General features: G+C 42.5%; 1 protein-coding gene across 1 annotated transcript in view; it reads left to right on the top strand.

Moving 5' to 3' along the window:
- The window catches only part of igf1rb (insulin-like growth factor 1b receptor), a 248,431-nt gene that overhangs the window by 198,990 nt on the left and 30,408 nt on the right, over window positions 1–19,033 (top strand). The window contains exons 11-17 of the mRNA XM_060941057.1: window positions 5,174–5,448; window positions 5,625–5,758; window positions 15,831–15,996; window positions 16,302–16,392; window positions 16,764–16,834; window positions 17,720–17,949; window positions 18,064–18,171. Of these exons, the coding sequence (XP_060797040.1) occupies window positions 5,174–5,448; window positions 5,625–5,758; window positions 15,831–15,996; window positions 16,302–16,392; window positions 16,764–16,834; window positions 17,720–17,949; window positions 18,064–18,171 (1,075 nt within the window). The remainder of the gene's footprint in view (window positions 1–5,173; window positions 5,449–5,624; window positions 5,759–15,830; window positions 15,997–16,301; window positions 16,393–16,763; window positions 16,835–17,719; window positions 17,950–18,063; window positions 18,172–19,033) is intronic.

Here is a 19,033-nt window from a genome sequence, read left to right as displayed (position 1 = left end):
CGACCTTTTATTTCATGGACTGAATTTTAGCACCATAAATGCGAAAACTATTTGGCGAACATTAGTGAAATCTCTGTTCATTATACCCTGAGGCATAGAGATGAGAGGAACTAGCTGGGTCTATTCAGGCAAACCGCGAGTTGGCCTAGTGGTTAGCGTGTCCGCCTCTCGACCTGGAGATCACGGGTTATACTCTCAGTCGGGTCGTACCAAAGACCGTCATGAAATTGTCTGAGAGAATTCTGACTAAAACTTGGACTAAAGTCTTGACTCAAGCAAACAAACAAACATAAAGACTAAAGTGTGGTGAGGGTGACTGCAGGCTGTTCCATTCTTCTTTTGTGATGCTTTTCCAGGTTTGTACTGCACCTTCTTTCAGCTCTTATTTGTTTTGGGGGGATTACTCCCCTCAGCCTCCTCTTCAGGAGGCGAAACGCATGCTCAGTTGGGCTAAGATGATTGACTTGGCCAGTCTGAAACCTTCCACATTTCCCCCGATGAAGCTTTTTGTTGTGTTGGGAGTGTGCTTTGGGTCATTGTGTCTGCCAATTAGATTGGATGTATTTCTCAGTAAATTGGCAGACATGTTTTCGTAAACTTCTGAGTTCTTTCTGCTGCTACCATCATGATTTACCTCGATAAAGATTAGTGAGTCCATTCTAGACGCAGCCACGTAAGCCCAAGCCATGACACTACCTCCGTCATGCTTGAGTGATGAGCTTGTGTGTTTTGGATCATGAGCAGATCCTCCACACTTTGGCCTTTCTGTCACTTTGATCGAGGTTAATCTCGGTTCCAGAACTTTTGTGGCTGAACTCTGTATTGCTTTGTGAATTCCAGCAGGAATCTGGCCTTCCCATTCTTAACTGCTGAAGAGTGGTTTGTATCTTGTGGTATAATCTCTTTTATTTTTGTTCTCGAGTTCTACTCCGAACATCAGATTATGATACCTTCACCCCTGCCCTGTGGAGGTTGGTGATGTCACCGACTTATTTTTGGGTTTTTCTTCACAGCTGTCAATATTTGGCATCAACTGCTGCTGTTTTCTTTGGCTGATCTGTTTGACGTCTGGTTGGTTGCTAATACTAGTTTGGTCCGTCCCCCTCCCCAGGACATTTCAGAATGCTGTCTTGGCCATGCCCAGTGCTTGTGCAGTGGCTCTGATTGAGTTTTCTTTTTTTCTTCTCAGCTCCAAATTTGCCTACTTTTCTCCCACAGATAGCTCTCTGGTCATGATTTTGGTTTATCCTTTTTAACAACAAATGCAGTCTTCATGGGTGAAACTCAGGGCTCAAATCCGCATGTCTTTGGAAACTGGAGTGCCTGGACGAAACCCACAGGGAGGACACGCAAACGCCACACAGAAAGGTCCCAGTTGGCGGGGGCGTCGTGGCTCAGGTGGATAAGGCGCCATACCATAAATCCAGGGACCCGGGTTCGATTCCGACCCGAGAACGACATTCAGTCGTTCTAACAGGCCACACTTGGAGAACAAGACACCCCTGTCAGTCATATGTTCCAGTATTTTTGACCACTTGAAAAATGGGTGGGTTCGGATAAAAGGTGTCGTGCTCTGAGGGTTTTTAAAAAACGCATCTTGATATCAGGAAATCAAAGCTGTAATTTGATCTCGAACCTAAATCTATATAACAAAAGCTAAAGAAATTGGCCATGCCATTCTAATACATTACATCTTTCCATTATCTATACCGCTTATCCATCAGGGTCACGGGGCAAGCTTTAGCCAGTCTCCAGTGACTTTGGGTGAGAGGTGGGGCTATACCTTGGGCAGGTCGCCAGCCTATCTCGGAGACGAGCAACCATTGACGTTCACACCTATGGGGAAACTTGGCGTCGCCAGTTGACATAATCCGCATGTCTTTGGAAACTGGAGTGCCTGGACGAAACCCACAGGGAGGACACGCAAACGCCACACAGAAAGGTCCCAGTTGGCGGGGGCGTCGTGGCTCAGGTGGATAAGGCGCCATACCATAAATCCGGGGACCCGGGTTCGATTCCGACCCGAAGTCATTTCCCGATCCCTCCCCGTCTCTCTCTCCCGCTCATTTCCTGTCTCTACACTGTCCTATCCAATAAAGGTGAAAAAAGCCCAAAAAAATATCTTTAAAAAAAAGAAAGGTCCCAGTTGGCTGCGAGGCTCAAACCCAGAACCTTCTTGCTCTGATCACTGCACCACTGTGCTGCCCATTTACATTACAGTAGAGTGAAATTCTTTTCTTTGCATATCCCAACTTGTTAGAAAGTGGTACTCGGAGTGCCATCAGTGTTCAGCCATCATATGGTGCCCCATGATCGTGATGTCTTATGGTCATCTGGATCTTTGTTTGAATATATTGGAGTTGTGTAGGCAAATTGTTTGAAAGATTAAATTTTTCATTTTCATAAGGTATAGGTTTTTTTGTCTTTCTTTCTTTTTGTTAATCTTTCTTGTGCACTGGGCAGCTACAAAAAATAAAAAATTAAATAATTTAAAAAAAACTAATTGCTTGTACCAAAAGTCATCTTGTCCCAGATGCCTGGGTTACTTATTTATCCACCCTGATGTAGCTTATGCTAAATAAATGAAGGATTCTCAGCCTGAATGTGTTTTTGATATTTGAGGACGAGTATACGGCGTGCTCTGGGCTGTAATGGGGGACCACATCTGCGTCACATTACCTGCCAGCTGTTTATCGGCTGGTGGACACACAAACACACTCTCGCACACAATAATGAATCATTGTGCATTCCTTTTAATTCTCTGGTCTGGAGCTTAGCTGGCTCTGGTGAAGTATCTGTTTGTCTGGAAGTGATCTAACACTCCAGCTTATTTTTAAAGGAAAGTAGGAACAAAATGACTTGAGGACGCAGGACCACTTCTGAATCTTGACATTACGTTGTTGTATCATTAGAGATTCTCGTCTGTCTCATCTTTCAGTCCATGTCGGTCGGTGTCTGCTGAGTTTACAAAATGTCTGTAGTTCTGCTAATGCCTAATATGTTGTATGCATCTCTCTCGCTCGCACTTTTTTTTTTTAAACTGAGGAAAAAAAGAAGCAAGTGCCTCAAATTTAGAATTCCTGAAAAGGAAGAGAGAGATTGAGAGCAAAGGAAATCATATCCTTTCAGTTGCTGTTTTCCCCAGCAAACAGCATGGGCTGTACCGGCTGCCAGGAAATGCACAGTAATGCCATCTGGAATAGCGATGAAATAAAGGGAATATCCCCTCCAGCTGGAGAGTGGGTCTGATCAACAACCGCCTCTCCGCAGGCAGGGGGGCCAGCTGGGGACCTGAAGCTGGAGAGAAAGAAAGATGCAGAGGCTGAGTGGAGGAAAAACAGATGAGGAGGGAGGCTGACCGAGGTTGATCAGGGGACGAGGAAGTGAATGACAGGGAGAGGAAAAATGAATGAACGAGTATGTTTGTTCCTGGCAGAGCAAAAGCTGGAGAAAAGGCGATCTTGTTGCTCTCCGTTAGTTGAATCTGACATTGTTGTGGTACACTGGCCTGCGATGTGAATGTCCAGCCGGCGTGAGAAACACTGTGTTTGTCTGCGTTGCAGTGACAAAGCGCTCCAGTGTGAGAGAGTTTAAAGGAATGGAAACCAGCTGTGGCGGTTTGTGTTTGTGTGTGCGTGTATATGGAGGACCTTTGGAGGGGGAGGTAGCATCCTCGCCAGATCATCTGAGGACAGAGCCCATGCTTGCTTTGGCAAAGAAATGAGTGATTTGACTCCCTTGGAGCGGATTAGAACAGCCAGGAGGTTGACACCCCATTCCCTTGACCATCACACGCATACATGTATGCGCATACATACTAATTGGTTAATACGCTTCTTCTGATCACTTGAGATAAAGCCTAGGTCACAACCGGACGTACGATTTTTTTGGCCGTGCGATTTTTGGCGTTTCCCAAATCGCTGCGTTTTTTTTTTTTTTTTTTTTTTTCATGGAGAAAGACACACGTTGGCCGTAAGTTTGTCTTGCAACCTGAAAAAACCGTAAGCGCCCGTAGAGTTTGTTTGACATGACAAAGAACTTCTGCGGCCAGTCTACGGCTCGAAAATCAGCACGTCACATGCGCGCCCTCCATGCGTTTAACGCACGCCCTCCGTGCGTTTCTTGCGTTTTTTGCACGTAGACCGGCCGTAGGAGCACGTACGGCCGGTTGTGACCGAGGCTTAGGGCCTCTGCATACTCTTGCGACAAGGCTTTCGCAGATAGCTTTTCGCAGACAGTTGTAATTTATCGTTGAGCGAGGAGTAATAGGCGTGCGCGATGTTATTCACCGCTACAACGCAAGGGGGCACGAAATCGCTAGGAGTAGTTGGTGGGTGTGGTTAGTGGAGTGTTTATCCTCCGGTTACTTATAATGACTAGAACTGGAGTCGTATAGATGTCCGTACTTCCTCACTTCCTCGATCAACCGCTCTTCGTGCTGCTCCATCTTCGCTCGTGTTTTTAAAAATGGCGGCTGTGAAAACAAACCAAACCGGGAAAGTAGGGAAGCGGAAGTGCGTGTACAGCGGATGTAGAGTGGACCAATCAGAGCCCTCTTGTCTGCGAGGCTTCTGCGGTGGTCACAAGTTTTGGGAGGTGCGCGCAGAGCGCCTGCGAAGGTGGGGGGACTACGCAGACACCATCTGCGACGCCGTCTGCGAGGATTGGGTTGTCAGCATAAATTGGCCTTTAAACTTGCTCTTTGCTTTGATAGGCCATTATACCAGTATAAATCAGACCTGGGTTTGTGTGTGTGTGTGGGGGGGGGAACAGTAAAGCTTTTCAAATACCGTTTCTATCAAAGTTTAGCAAAATTGTAGACGCTAAAACCGAGAAGACAATGGCTCTGGTCAGCAGTGTCATGTTAGCCGTGAAAGGTACGAACATGCTCGGAGTCGCAGCACTGTAATGTGTTTACAGCCGAAGTGGAGTATGCAGCCAAAAAGTTTTCATGTTGCTGTAAGGGGGAATTGTAAAGGGATGGGTTGAGAAATCCTGCCTAAATTTTAGGGGAGTTACAGGCAGATATAAAATGAATGAGAACCACCAGAGTACTGTGATGTACATGGTACCGTACATGCGCTGTTGGAGGGGGGGATAGTGATGTGCAATTTCGACTCCCACTCCTAGCCCTGCCTCTCATCATAACACCGATTTGAATTTTTCCTTTCAGACCGAACCTCCGTCAGCGCAGGGACGTGTCAGGAGTGGCTAATTCCACCTTCCTACACACGCTGCTTGGTGCCAGCGGGAGCCTAGGTGAGGGCAATTCCTCAACCTCAGAACCATATGTGCGCGAGTTTCATGAGAAAAAGGTGCAAGAGACGAGCACTGAAATTCATGGCCTGCAGCCTTTCACTGTGTACCGCATCGACCTGCATGCCTGCAACGACGAGATCCAGCAGTGCAGTGCTCCTGCCTTCGCCTTCCCCCGCACTGAACCGGCAGGTGAGGTGACCGTAAACAGTGTTCGTGTGTGTTGCTGGGAGAACTGGATTAAACACACTCCTCCTGCTCAAAAGTTGCAGTACTATTACTTTTCAGTCAGTGTCAAAACCGAGGAATATTTCTTTCATGACGGTGTGTATTATTTTGGCTAATGTGTTCTGTTCTGCCTCTCCTAGACAAAGCTGATGACATCCCGAGCCCAGTGACGTGGCAGGGTTTGGATGACTCTGTGATTGTGAAGTGGCCTGAACCAGCACAACCCAACGGACTCATCCTGCTCTACGAGATCCAGTTCCACCTGGGAGGCGAGGTGATCCATCTCTTCATTCTCGCATGCTTTTTAACTTATTCCACAAAATCAAGTCGTATATGAGCTGATGGCTGACGAGGTGCACAGTGCCGAGTCGGCTGTAAGCCGTGTACGACGAGATTGAGTGGAATAACTGTTTTATTCGATCCACATTCACTGGATTTTGAGAAACAGAGCGTTTTTTTTTTTTTTTTGTAAATTCAGTAAATAAAAACTTTAAAGAAAATGTCCAATTAAATCATTTCTGCTTAGAATGTAAACAAACTGGCAAAATTATGGTAGCAAATTGTGAAAAATGCTGTAATAATTCTTGAAAATAAAAAAGATAAGTCTTTGATGGCAAGAACTTTCATTCCATATTTTGTTGCTTTTAAAATTTTTTTGTTTGTTTTCGAATAGAATTTTTATTTCGTCCTCGGTTGGTTCAGCAACACAGTTCTGCCATTTTCTTCTTCTTTAGGGTTTTTTTTTTTGCGGTTGGCAAACCGACTTAAAGGTGCATTACTGCCACCAACTGGGCTGGAGTGGGGAATAGGATATATTGAGGGGGGAACTACTGTACAGGTAGTCGTCGACTTACGACCTATGCAACTTACGACCGATCGACTTTACGACCGTCTGGTTAGGACTGGCAAGTGTTTCCCAGCTGAGCTAGCTGAGCATACGACAGTTTCCGCCCCAGCTCCCGGCAGCGCCTCTCGCCGCGTACGACAGTTTCCGCCCCAGCTCCAGGCACATGCGCAGTCTCTCTCGCGCTCCCTCGCGCACTCCGTCATGCAGTTTCCGCCCCAGCTCCTGGTTTATGAAACGAGCAAATGCTCCCGCCAGCCCGAGCGCTGCAACAGCTGATGACGTAGACGACCCACAGCCAAGCACCAGTGATGCCAGCGGTCACTAAATTTTGTATTTTGCTATGTTTTACATTTGTATTTTGGCATGTTTCGAACTAAAATGTTTTCTATTTTTCACGCCTGTATTTCGTATTTTTTGTTTTGCACATATTAAACGAATTGTACTGTACGCAGTGTAGTATGCAGTGTTTGACTTAAACCAAATAATGAGCCAAGGTAATGAAATAAGAAAATGTTGATAAAATAAGACTTTAAGATGATTACAGTATCATCACACATCACAATACGCTTGCGTTCATTTAATATAGGCTGACTTACGACCAGATCGGTTTACAACCAGTCAGTCGTAACCAAACGCAGTCATAAGTCGACGACTACCTGTAATTCTTTTAGCGATTTCTGTTTTTATCGGGCGGGGGATGTAGAAACAGGTTCCATCCGGCTGTCCGTTCCGTCACGTTTTTGTTTCCGGGCCATATCTTTAAAACTACTGAAGATATATTCATGAAACTTCGTATACATATCAAGCAACATGTGAACTGGTGCCTTTTGCTGTTTTTGATTTTTGAAAAAAAAAAGTTTTTTTCAAATTTTTACATAAAAAAAAAAAATAGATTTTGACTTCGTTTCTAAGAGCAATGTTCATTTCCGGAGCATATATCCAAAACTATTCATGATACGGATTTGAAACTTGGTATACATGTTAACAAGGTGATGTAGATGTGCCTTTTCATACTAAAGAAATTTTAATTTTTCATGTTTCCATGGAAACAATTTCAGACTTAGTTTTTCAGGTTAGTCTTGGGGGTAGGTTTTGTTTCTGGAGCAGAACTTGAAAACTATGAGTGGTATGGTCTTGAAAGTTGGTCTATGTGTTGATGTACATGTGCCTTTTGATACTAAGAAATGTGAGAAATTTTTATTTTTAGCTCACCTGGTTTATGCCATGGGCTGCTGAGGTCCGTGTAAAGAGGTAGGGCTGGTTTCCTGCAGCAGAACTTAAAACATGTGACAAGTAATATCTTGAAACTTGGTATATAGTTGGTATATATGTAGGGCGGGGGATATAGATGACTGTCTTCTTGTGGTTTGTTGTGTGGTTTTGTTTTTTTTTCAAATACTTTGATAAATTTCTATACAGTATCTGACTTGATGTGCTCTGCCATTTTGTTTTCCTCTACTCACGATATATGAACTGATGTATTCTAGTAGTAGAGTAGCCAATCAGAGCGTGCGATTGCTCATATCCAGTGAAGGTGGATAGAATAAAAGCTGTTGCATCTGTATGGACTTTCTCATAAGTTATTATTTCCGAGAAATGCCCCAAACAAGGTACCTTAAGCTTGAAACGTTGTTTTTCAGAAGAGTAGCAGGTTCTGTTAACAAAAGTGTGCCCAAAGTAAAAGAACATTCAAAAATGACTGTTTGTCCTGGAGGAAGATGTTTTGTTGTTATCAGTAAGCACAGGATCCATCTCTGTATACAGTGGTGCTTGAAAGTTTGTGAACCCTTTACAATTTTCTACATTTCTGATTTAAATATAACTTAAAACATCAGAAGTCCTAAAAGTAGATAAAGAGATTCCAGTTAAACAAATGAGACGAAAAATATTATACTTGGTCATTTTATTTATCATGGAAAAATGATCCAGTATTACATATCAGAGAGTGGCAAAAGTATATGAACCTTTTCTTTCAGTATCTGTTGTAACCCTTTTGTGCAGCAATAACTACAGCTAAATGTTCCTGGTCACTGTTGATCTGTCCTACACATCAGCTTGGAGGAATTTTAGCCCATTCCTCTGTACAGAACAGCTTCAGCCCTGGGACGTTGGTGGGTTTTTTGGGGTGTTTTTTTTTTTTAACCCCCCCCCCACGAACTGCTCCCACAACGTTGCTATTGGATTAAGGTCAGGGCTTTGAATTGGCCATTTCGAAACCTTGTCTTGCTGCATGACCCACTTTCTCTTGAGATTCAGTTCACAGACATGTCCTGATATTTTCCATTAGAATTTGCCGGAATAATTCAGAATTCATTGTTCCATCAAAGATGGCAAGCCGTCCTGGCCCAGATGCAGCAAAGCAGGTCCAAGGCATGATACTACCACCACCATGTTTCACAGATGGGATAAGGTTTTTATGATGGAATGCAGTGTGTTCCTTTCTCCAAAAATAATGCTTCTCATTTCAACCAAAAAGTTCTATTTTGGTCTCATCCATCCACACAATTTTTCCAATAGCCTTCTTGTCCACATGATCTTGAGCAAACTGTAGTCAGGCAGCAGTGTTCTTTTTGGAGAGCAGTGGCTTTCCCCTTGCAGCTTTGCTATGCACACCATTGTTGTTTAGTGTTCTCTTGATGGTGGGATCATGAACATTTTAATATTCACCAATGTGATGGAGGCCTTTAGTTGCTCAAGTTACCTTGGTTTCCTTTATTATTACATGCCTTGCTCTTGGTTTTTTGGTTTCTTGGATCTTTGTTAGTCAACCTCTCTTGGGGAGGATAATGGTTGTCTTGAATTCCCTCCATCTGTTTGACTGTGGATTGGTGGAGGCAAACTATTTAGAAATGGTTTTGTAACCTTTTCCAGTCTGATGAACATCAACGACTCTTATTCTTTGGTCCTCAGAAATCTATTTTGTTTGTGCCATGATTCACTTCCACAAACATGTATTGTGAAGCTCAGACTTTGATAGATCCCTGTTCTTTAACCCTCTGGGGTCTGAGGGTATTTTCTGGCATGCTCTGATTTTGTAGTCAATTTCAACAAATCTAAGCATTATTTTCAAAGTAATTTAACCTTTTGTATTCAGCACAAGTTCAGCTACAATAATATCCATGTAGTATGTATGTCGTGATTATACTTTAAAAAAAAAAAGATACATGTTTAAAGCAGTTTTAGAACTGTGTTGGAATATGGGGGGGGGGGAGATCTTACCCATTGTGCTGAACCGTTTTGGTCACTTGAGATGTTTCTGTTCAGACTTAAGAATGTATCAAGCACAAAAACTTAAATCTGCTCCATTGATTTGGACAATTAACTGGCCATCCAAAAAATTGTCCTGTTGTTTTGGGATAAAGGGTTGGCAGTGGGAGGGGGATTCAATGAGAAGAGTAAAAATTTCCATTCCATTCAATGAGAAGAGTGAAAACTCCTCCCACTGCCAACTCTTAATCCCATCAGGTCAAGTCCCAATGGGTAAGGTCATGTTTTTTTCACACGTTCCAACACAGTTCTAAGGGCGTATTCACACCTACGTTGTTTGGTCTAGACCAGGGGTTTTCAAATTCATTGAATGCGAGCCTCCCCTTGGAGTAGGTCAAGACAACCGAGCCCCCCCTAACCCCCCCCCCCCAACCCAAACCTAAATATTCCCCACACAGGTGTGTTTCAATAATAACTGATAGGCCAATACATGTTTTTTCTTCTTTTGTTTAATGTATCAAATTGTTTTTCTTGTAATAAAGTAGGCCTACATCCATTTAAAAAAAACATTCCTAAAATTCATTCATAAAATATGATAATAAAATAATGTGATATAATAAAATATATTAATACATGAATTAAACAGACGCCAATGTAAAATTGAACTCACGTCAACAACAGGAAAAAAACATGAAAACCTGAATTTAACAGATGTCAACTTAATAATGTCATCGGAAAGAACATATTCCGAGATTTAGGCTACTTGTGCACATTGAAAACCTCTTATTATTTTAACAACTAGGCATAAAGTGTTTCTCCGCGCCTCCCCAGTGACTCTTTGGCGCCCCCCAGGGGAGGCGCGCCTCACCTTTTGAAAACCACTGGTCTAGACCAAACGACCAAACGAACCAAATTTCCCTTGGTCCTGACCTTTTGGGTTGGTCTGAATACAAACCACCGAACTCTGGTCCGGACCAAACAAGCGGACCGAGACCGAGCTGCAAGGTCGGACTCGGTCCGGACCAAAGGAACCCTGGTGCGGACCTTTTGGAGGTGTGAAAACAGACCGGACCTAATCCGACAGTTTTGCTTTTTTGTACCTCGGGAGCTTCCGTCGTTTGTCAAGCATTATGGGAAACAGAGTCTTGACACTCCACCGCAAAGTGCAAACACTGTTTCGGTTGTCAAGGGTCGTTCAGTCACCAGTGGTAGGCGAGTACAAAAAATGAGTAGGGGGCAAACGTGGGCAGAGGAAGAAACACGCACGCTTGTGGATATATGGGCAGATGTCCACATATCTGAGCTTTTGGAGAGAACACACAAAAATGCCGACGTGTTTGCTGTATTCAGTGAGAAAATGAAGTAGAGGGGGTTCACGCGCTCCCCAGAACAATGTCGGCTAAAAGTGAAGAAACTCCATCAGACCTACATTAAAATCAGGGACATTCTTTCAAAAAGTGGCGGTACTAGCGACGCAAAAAAGAAATTCATCTACTGCGTGAAGAGCCAGAACTGTCACAACATGATGTGCGCTCATCAGCGCTATCCTCCGTAGCCGCCTTGCCCTTTGTCGTCGTCGTTGATAAATTGCGTACAACAACATAGTAATCGCACAATTGTGAAAACAGTAAAAACTGGAAAAAAAAACATATAGCTTTGATTATATTAAAAAGAATAACAGCACGGAAAGCCACCATGACTACTTTTGAACTTAACGCTTTGTGCGCGTGTCGTCTCTGACCAATAGCTGAACGACCTCAGGGCGCGTGGCTTTGTTGACAGATTTTGATCCGCTTACTAAAATGTACAGTGTGAAAGCGAACCGCACAAATGAAAAAATAAAAAAAAACATTTGGTTCGGACCAAAGCAAGTGAACTATCGAACTATCCTGGTCTGAATACACCCTTAGACTGATTTTTACAACAGCTTCATTTATCTGGTATTTGACTCTATTCAGTGTGTCTTGAAATGAACTCTTATACTATATTACTCAGTTCAGAGCCACAGTTACTCTAATTTTACTCGCTAAATTCAAAATGGAGCAAAATTAGCTATTTTTGAGGAAAATACATTTAACTCTGGAAAAATTGCTCAGTCATGTTTCCTGTGTATGCAGTACAGTGTACACGTCAACCGATCTGCTCATAATAAACAGAAGAAATATTTACACTTACTCGAGTTGATCTTTGGCTGGATCGAGTCGAAGTTTAAAAAAAAAAGGCACCACTCATCATCAGTGTCGCAGTTCTCAAGATTGAACCGAATCGCTGTCCTGAATCGTGAATTGAATCGCTGTCCTGAATCATCCGCAGCGCATAAAATCCGCGTGCCATCGTGAAACAAGTTTTCCCTCCAAATAGCCTGAACTATGTCTGACAGATTTTATCCTGTTTACGGTGGGCGTTCCCACTGCAAAAGAGAAACCAAGCGAAAGAGTGAAAGTGATCATCATGCTGTTACCATGTGAATAGTCTGTTATGAATGTGTAAGTGGGCGCTCAGTGCGCCGATTCCAGTGTGACTGAGTAAGGTGACAAGTTTTATGTTTCATTTAATTTAGATAATTAAAAAAAAAAACATATTATTTGGCAGTGGGCACATAGGAAAGTATATAGTTTCTGTCGATGTGTTTATCATGCTTGTATGATGAAAAACTTGCGAATACATGACCTACTCCAAATCAAATCACACCTGATTTGATTGATTGTCATCACATTGATTTAAAATTACCCGACTTTCCTTTCACCTTCAAACGTCTTGTTAATCCGAGAGGTTCACAATCTTTTTGCCTTTGACCGATGTGTAATATTAGATCATTTTCTTCAATAAATATATAACAAAGTATAATATTTTTGTCTCATTTGTTTAACTGGGTTCTCTTTATCTACTTTTAGGACTTGTGTGAAAATCCGATGATGTTTTAGATCATATTTATGCACAAGTATATAAAAACTAAAAGGTTCACAAACTTTCAAACACGACTGTAAATCACAGAGAGGGATTTGGCTTGTTCATGGGTGTCACACTAAAAATTCCGTGCATGTGACGTACACCTCATTTTAATACAGTCTGTTTTAAGCTTTACTAACACTGCGTTCAGACTGCAACCTGAAACAACCCATATCCGATTTGTTGTGAAATCCGATTTTTTTGTTAGGCTGTTCACATTACCAATTATATGAGACTTGTATGCGATCTCCAATATGAACGGAAAACGACCCAAAAGTGTCCCGCATGCGCAAATTGACACGTAATAAGCACATCTACCTAATACGTAAACAAAAAAAGCGCACTCTTCAAGTTTAATGATTTCTTTTTTTGTTTGTTTAATTATCTGGTTAGTGTTAAAGTGTGGGGTCTCGTGTGTGTTTTTGTTTCTGAACTGAAATGAAAACGTGTAGCCTTGTAACGAGGGTTGACTCCTAAATATGTCTCTAATTTCTATATAAGTCCACTACATGTTACTAGGAAGTAATGGATTTTTAAACTCTATATTGTGCACTCGAGCTTCAGTAGGCAGTCATTTGGGATACGGCCGCTGTATTACCAAACTCTTAATTCAGGCTTAATAATTTGCACATATTTATTTCGTCATATTAATAAACTTTTTCTACATTTTTATAAATATTTATTTAGATTGTTTATAGCCAGCTGAATTCTGCAACTTCTCTCAGCACTGGCTCAAGGTGCAGAAACACCAGCGCAGTTTGCGATGGAGATGAGGCGAGACCTGGCGATGTGGTTTTTGTGGCGGCGGCGGAACTCACACAATAATCTGATTAATGTGGGCAGCAGACTAATGAGACCGAAGGTGTCAAATTACTGGAAATTTCCAGAACAATCTTATAATCTTGTAATACAGGATGGTTTAAGTTATAAATCAGTTATAGAAACTGTTTTATTTAATCAGGCTAACAGATCAACATCCAGGTCCCTACCAAATCCACCATTAGCTTGATCAGTTCTATAAAAGTCTATTTAAATTCTGAAAACTGTACAAATGTTGTTGTTTTCCACCAAAGAGGCGGGATTAGCCAACGCAGAATAGTGACGTTTGTCTCTTGTTGATGACGTGTAGGTCGCATGAATGCGACCTGTCCGGTCAGACTGCAGTCGCATGTGAAAATAACGGATACGCATCGGAATTAGGACCACATATCCAAGCGGCCTGGGTCGCATGTGAAAAAATCGGATCTGTGTCGTTCAGATTGTCAATAACAAATCGGATACAGGTCGCATATGGGCAAAAAACTCGGATATGGGTCGTTTCAGGGTGCAGTCTGAACGTAGTCTATAAGCAGTGGTCGAGTTGTAAAATCGAACCGGGGGGATGGTGAAATTTTTAGTCGCGTGTCGACCCATCGGTCGGTCCGTCGGTGGGAAACTGGTTTGCTTTTAGGAGGGTTTGCACACGACGTAGGTCTGTGGACCTTGTTCATTTACCAGACATTACAGTATTTTGTGCTGATAAAGTGTGTAGTACACACTGTGTACCATTTTTATTGTTGTAAAAAACATAATACACTGGTATTTTACTGTAAAACATGCACAGTGTGGATGTCGTGTCATATTTAGTCAGTCTCCTGGCTGACATACCTACCACATTCTCCATATTAGGGTGAAATGCACATGACAAATTTGAAGTGTAACTTCATAATCATGGTAGGCTCCTTTTAAATCGTTTGGTAAATAATTTATTAAAACCTCAGCAGGCAATGTAAATGAACAACTGAATCTTTTCATGTCAAGTCAATAGAATTTTTATTCAAAGCTGAACATTGAGTTAAATACAGAGGTAGGTAGGGAACCAATAAGCTAAAACAAGCAACAGTAAATTGTAAATCAGCCTTGCATGTTGTGACCGGCTCTCTAATGAGGCAATGAAGCCTTCAAAACTGCTAGTGTCGTTTATTTTAGTCTTCCTGTCTTGAATAGCACTTTTTGTTGCCTGAAGAATAACAAATGAACGTCCAGGCTGATTAAATTAATGGTCTTATACAAGAAATCAAAGCTAACATGAACCTGAGTAAGCTATCGATAGCTGGCTAGACTACAAACTAACGTTCATTATGATAGCTGTGTTGTTATCTGCCGCCCACAAATTAGGCTACATATCGGTAACTTTACAGCGTGATAGTGGGCTCACAGAAAGTGTGACTGATATTCGTAACTTGACTTACCTCCTGAAATGTTTTTTCTTGCGATTTTAAATCCGAACTTGCTTAGGTCTTGCTGTCCACTCCGCTTGGCCATGATGCTGCAATCCGCTGCTGTCACTGATGCCGAATGAAATAAATAACGGAACCCCAACTGAATGTCACCTCCTCAAACGCTTGGCTTGCGCGTGCCCTCTCTCGCGGTAGCTTATTGTGTGCTCAGTTTCAGCAAAGCTACGTGGAATGGCATTTCTAATTCCAGTGTTAAATAGAAGTAATGTCCACATTTATTGATAAAATTGTTCAAGGGAAGGGAGGGGGGATGCCCGTTTTAGAGGGGGGATGATTTTGACCATTTTTTATTCCATCCCCCTCAACTTGAGTACAGACTATAAGCGCTTGTTTCAGGGTAAGTTGCCTTTGAGCATTGACTGTAACTTGCATGTACGGCTGTACCTGTACTAAACTCAATAACTTCCCTAAAACCCTCAGAAGCGTCGCACTGCTTGATGAGCACTTTGTCATGAAATCTTTATCAGTCTTAATTCAAATGGGATTTGTACGGTATGTGGCACACCTCACTAAATTTTCAATTTTATTTTCACACAAGGGCGGCACGGTGGTGTAGCGGTTAGCGCTGTCGCCTCACAGCAAGAAGGTCCGGGTTCGAGCCCCGTGGCCGACAAGGGCCTTTCTGTGTGGAGTTTGCATGTTCTCCCCATGTCCGCGTGGGTTTCCTCCGGGTGCTCCGGTTTCCCCCACAGTCCAAAGACATGCAGGTTAGGTTAACTGGTGACTCTAAATTGACCGTAGGTGTGAATGTGAGTGTGAATGGTTGTCTGTGTGTATGTGTCAGCCCTGTGATGACCTGGCGACTTGTCCAGGGTGTACCCCGCCTTTCGCTCATAGTCAGCTGGGATAGGCTCCAGCTCGCCTGCGACCCTGTAGAACAGGATAAAGCGGCTAGAGATAATGAGATGAGATGAGATTTTCACACAAACTTTCCGGTCATCACTTAATCGGTCATTTTGACATCAAACACAAATATAATATTTAAAATGATGATATTAAGAATAAATATGATGATGAGCTTGCGATTTGTTTCATACGCTGATGCTTGTGACCTTGTGTCTCAGCTGGAGAAGCACGAGTGTGTGTCCCGTCAACACTATAAGGAACATCGAGGTGTACGGCTCACTAACCTTGGCCCTGGGAACTACTCCGTCCGTGTGAGGGCCACCTCGCTGGCTCGAAACGGCTCGTGGACGCAGCCCTTAGCTTTGTACATCGTTCAGGGCGAACGTAAGTAAACGCTAAGTTCATGTTTAAAATGTATTTTTCTGTCCGGCTGCTTTGTGACTGTGTCTCTTGTTAAGTCACTATACATATAGCATTGACTTGATTTGGCGATGGTCATTTTCACAACAGGACTACCTTCCTTGCTTTGTAAACAGCACTGTTTTCTCCAGTTAAATTACACATAATTGCAGGGTTTTGTGTAATTGTAGTGTTGTGTTGTGTTATGACCACCTCGAGCACTCGATAGAAACGTTATAAGAACCCAAATAGAATAACATTTGTTACCCATTTTGCTTCTGAAAATGCAGGCTATGAGAACCTCCTCTACTTAATGTTCATCCCCATTGTGTTGATCCTGGTGGTCCTTGCAGTGACCATGTTCGTGGTCAGTAAGAAAAGGTATGCAATTTATGGACTGTCATAAGCCTGTATGTTTTGCAATTAGCATCAACACTATTTTTAAGCTAAGCTTAAAGAAGCCTGGTTGTACTTTTCTTTCCACTCAGTGTGTAATTGCGCAGCGCTAATGAAGCACTGGGGTTTTTTTTTCTTTCCTCTCTTTTTTTCCCCTCCACACTTTTAGTGCGAGCTTCAGGGGTTTGTCTGAAACACTGCCGTCTGCTTTTTCCTTTTATCCGAGTGTAGACTGGGGTGAAGTTTCATTAGGCTAGCTCATCGGGGGGAAAAAACAGAGCAATTGTTCGAAAACGCTGTTAAATGTATTTAATGTGGCTTTCAGCAGATGAGAAATGTTCTTTTGGAATTTGTAGGAACAGCGACAGGCTGGGAAATGGAGTTCTGTATGCGTCCGTCAACCCAGAGTACCTCAGTGCGACTGAAGGTGAGTGAGGTCTAAAGCAGTATGGGCTGATGGTGAAAACAGAAGTATGGACACCCGAGCCGCCTGCACCCCGGGGAACTCCTTGCCAAACATCAGTGCCTGACCTCACTAATGCTCTTGTGGCTAAATGAGGAAATCCATACAGCCATGTTCCAAAATCCTAGTGGAAAGCCTTCCCAGAATAGTGGGGGTTATTATAACAGCAAAGGGAAATAAATCTGGAATGAGATGCTCAAAAAGCACACGCAGATGTAATGGTCATGTGTCCACAAACTTTTGGTTACAAGTTGATCTTGAGAGTGCAGCAAGCATGAGCTGACAGAAAAACTGTGGTGTGTGTGTTAGTCTTGTAATATCCCTTTTCTTGGACTTGCTTTTTACTGTTGAGAGAATGTCATAGTGTGGGATCCATTATGCAATGTTTTACTCAGAAGAGGATTATATTTATTGCTTTATTTTCAGATGTTACCAATATGTGACGTGAGCCGTAGGTCTTAAAGGAATACTTTTGGCTATGAACAAAATTTGTGCAATTTTCTACTTAGCCAAAATATAGTCAGTTAGCCAATACATAAGATTTCTGAAGGCTTCCACCTCGGTTTTTCACTGGAGCCAAGGTTCTAACGTAACTAACAAATTAATAAAATTGTCTAATATCACGTCATATAAAGACGTGCTGAACATCCCAACTTGCTCTGAGGCAAGTGTGTGATGATTTTAGCCATGTGGTCTGTACAGTGCTTATCTGGCAGCTGTAATATTTTTCATTTATTATTTTTTAAAAGCAAGAGATGTTCAAGAGATGCATTTTTGCTGATGTGTTCCTTTAACACTTGGAGTAAATAATGAATCCTGGTTCAACTGAGTTCTGCTTTCTTTTGCCAGTGTATGTCCCTGATGAATGGGAGGTAGCACGGGAAAAGATCACCATGAGCAGAGAATTGGGCCAAGGCTCCTTCGGCATGGTGTACGAGGGCATTGCCAAGGGTGTTGTCAAGGATGAGCCTGAAACCCGGGTGGCCATCAAAACAGTGAACGAGTCCGCCAGCATGCACGAGCGCATCGAATTCCTCAACGAAGCCTCCGTCATGAAGGAGTTCAACTGTCACCATGTGGTATGTGGGATGATGTTTGAGTTATGTTCACTGTTACATGGCTGTTTGTTGGATTTTGTTGCCTGTTTTTAAGCTTTTTTCTTCTTTTTTTTTTTAATGTGGTGATCGGTGCAGGTGCGTCTCCTTGGCGTGGTCTCTCAGGGACAGCCCACTCTAGTCATTATGGAGCTGATGACGCAGGGTGATCTGAAGAGTTATCTACGCACACTACGATCCAACAAGGTGAACTTTTTCTGCAAATTTAGGATCCAAGTGTTTTTCAAATTCCTGTTTCTATTAAACCCTGAGACTGAGCCCATGATCATCTGCGAGAGTACATTGGAGCAACCCTTTTCCCCATCAGTCAACCTCAGACCTGAGCTGGCGTCCTATATTTTAGAGATGTGGCAGACTGAAAGGGATAAAGGTCCTGGAAGAAAAAAAAAAACTTGCATAAAATGAACCCTGTTGTTTAAAAGACACCTTTATGGACATGACCAAACACCAGGTGCCGGATTGGACATACAGTGGTGCTTGAAAGTTTATGAACCCTTTAGAATTTTCTATATTTCTGCATAAATATGACCTAAAACATCAGATTTTCACGCAAATCCTAAAAGTAGACAAAGAGAACCCAGTTAAACAAACAAGACAAAAATATTATACTTGGTCATTTATTTATTGAGGAAAATGATCCAATATTGCATATCTGTGAGTGGCAAAAGTATGTGAACCTCTAGGATTAGCAGTTAATTTGAAGGTGAAATTAGAGTCAGGTGTTTTCAATCAATGGGATGACAATCAGGTGTGAGTGGGCACCCTGTTTTATTTAAAGAACAGGGATCTATCAAAGTCTGATCTTCACAACACATGTTTGTGGAAGTGTATCATGGCACGAACAAAGGAGATTTCTGAGGACCTCAGAAAAAGCGTTGTTGATGCTCATCAGGCTGGAAAAGGTTACAAAACCATCTCTAAAGAGTTTGGACTCCACCAATGCACAGTCAGACAGATTGTGTACAAATGGAGGAAATTCAAGACCATTGTTATCCTCCCCAGGAGTGGTCGACCAACAAAGATCACTCCAAGAGCAAGGCGTGTAATA

Source organism: Neoarius graeffei, chromosome 15 (genome assembly GCF_027579695.1).
Source record: "Neoarius graeffei isolate fNeoGra1 chromosome 15, fNeoGra1.pri, whole genome shotgun sequence".
NCBI classification, from domain to species: Eukaryota; Metazoa; Chordata; class Actinopteri; order Siluriformes; family Ariidae; genus Neoarius; species Neoarius graeffei.
The sequence above is the reverse complement of the archived record's forward strand: the minus strand, read 5'-3'. Positions and strand labels throughout refer to the sequence as shown.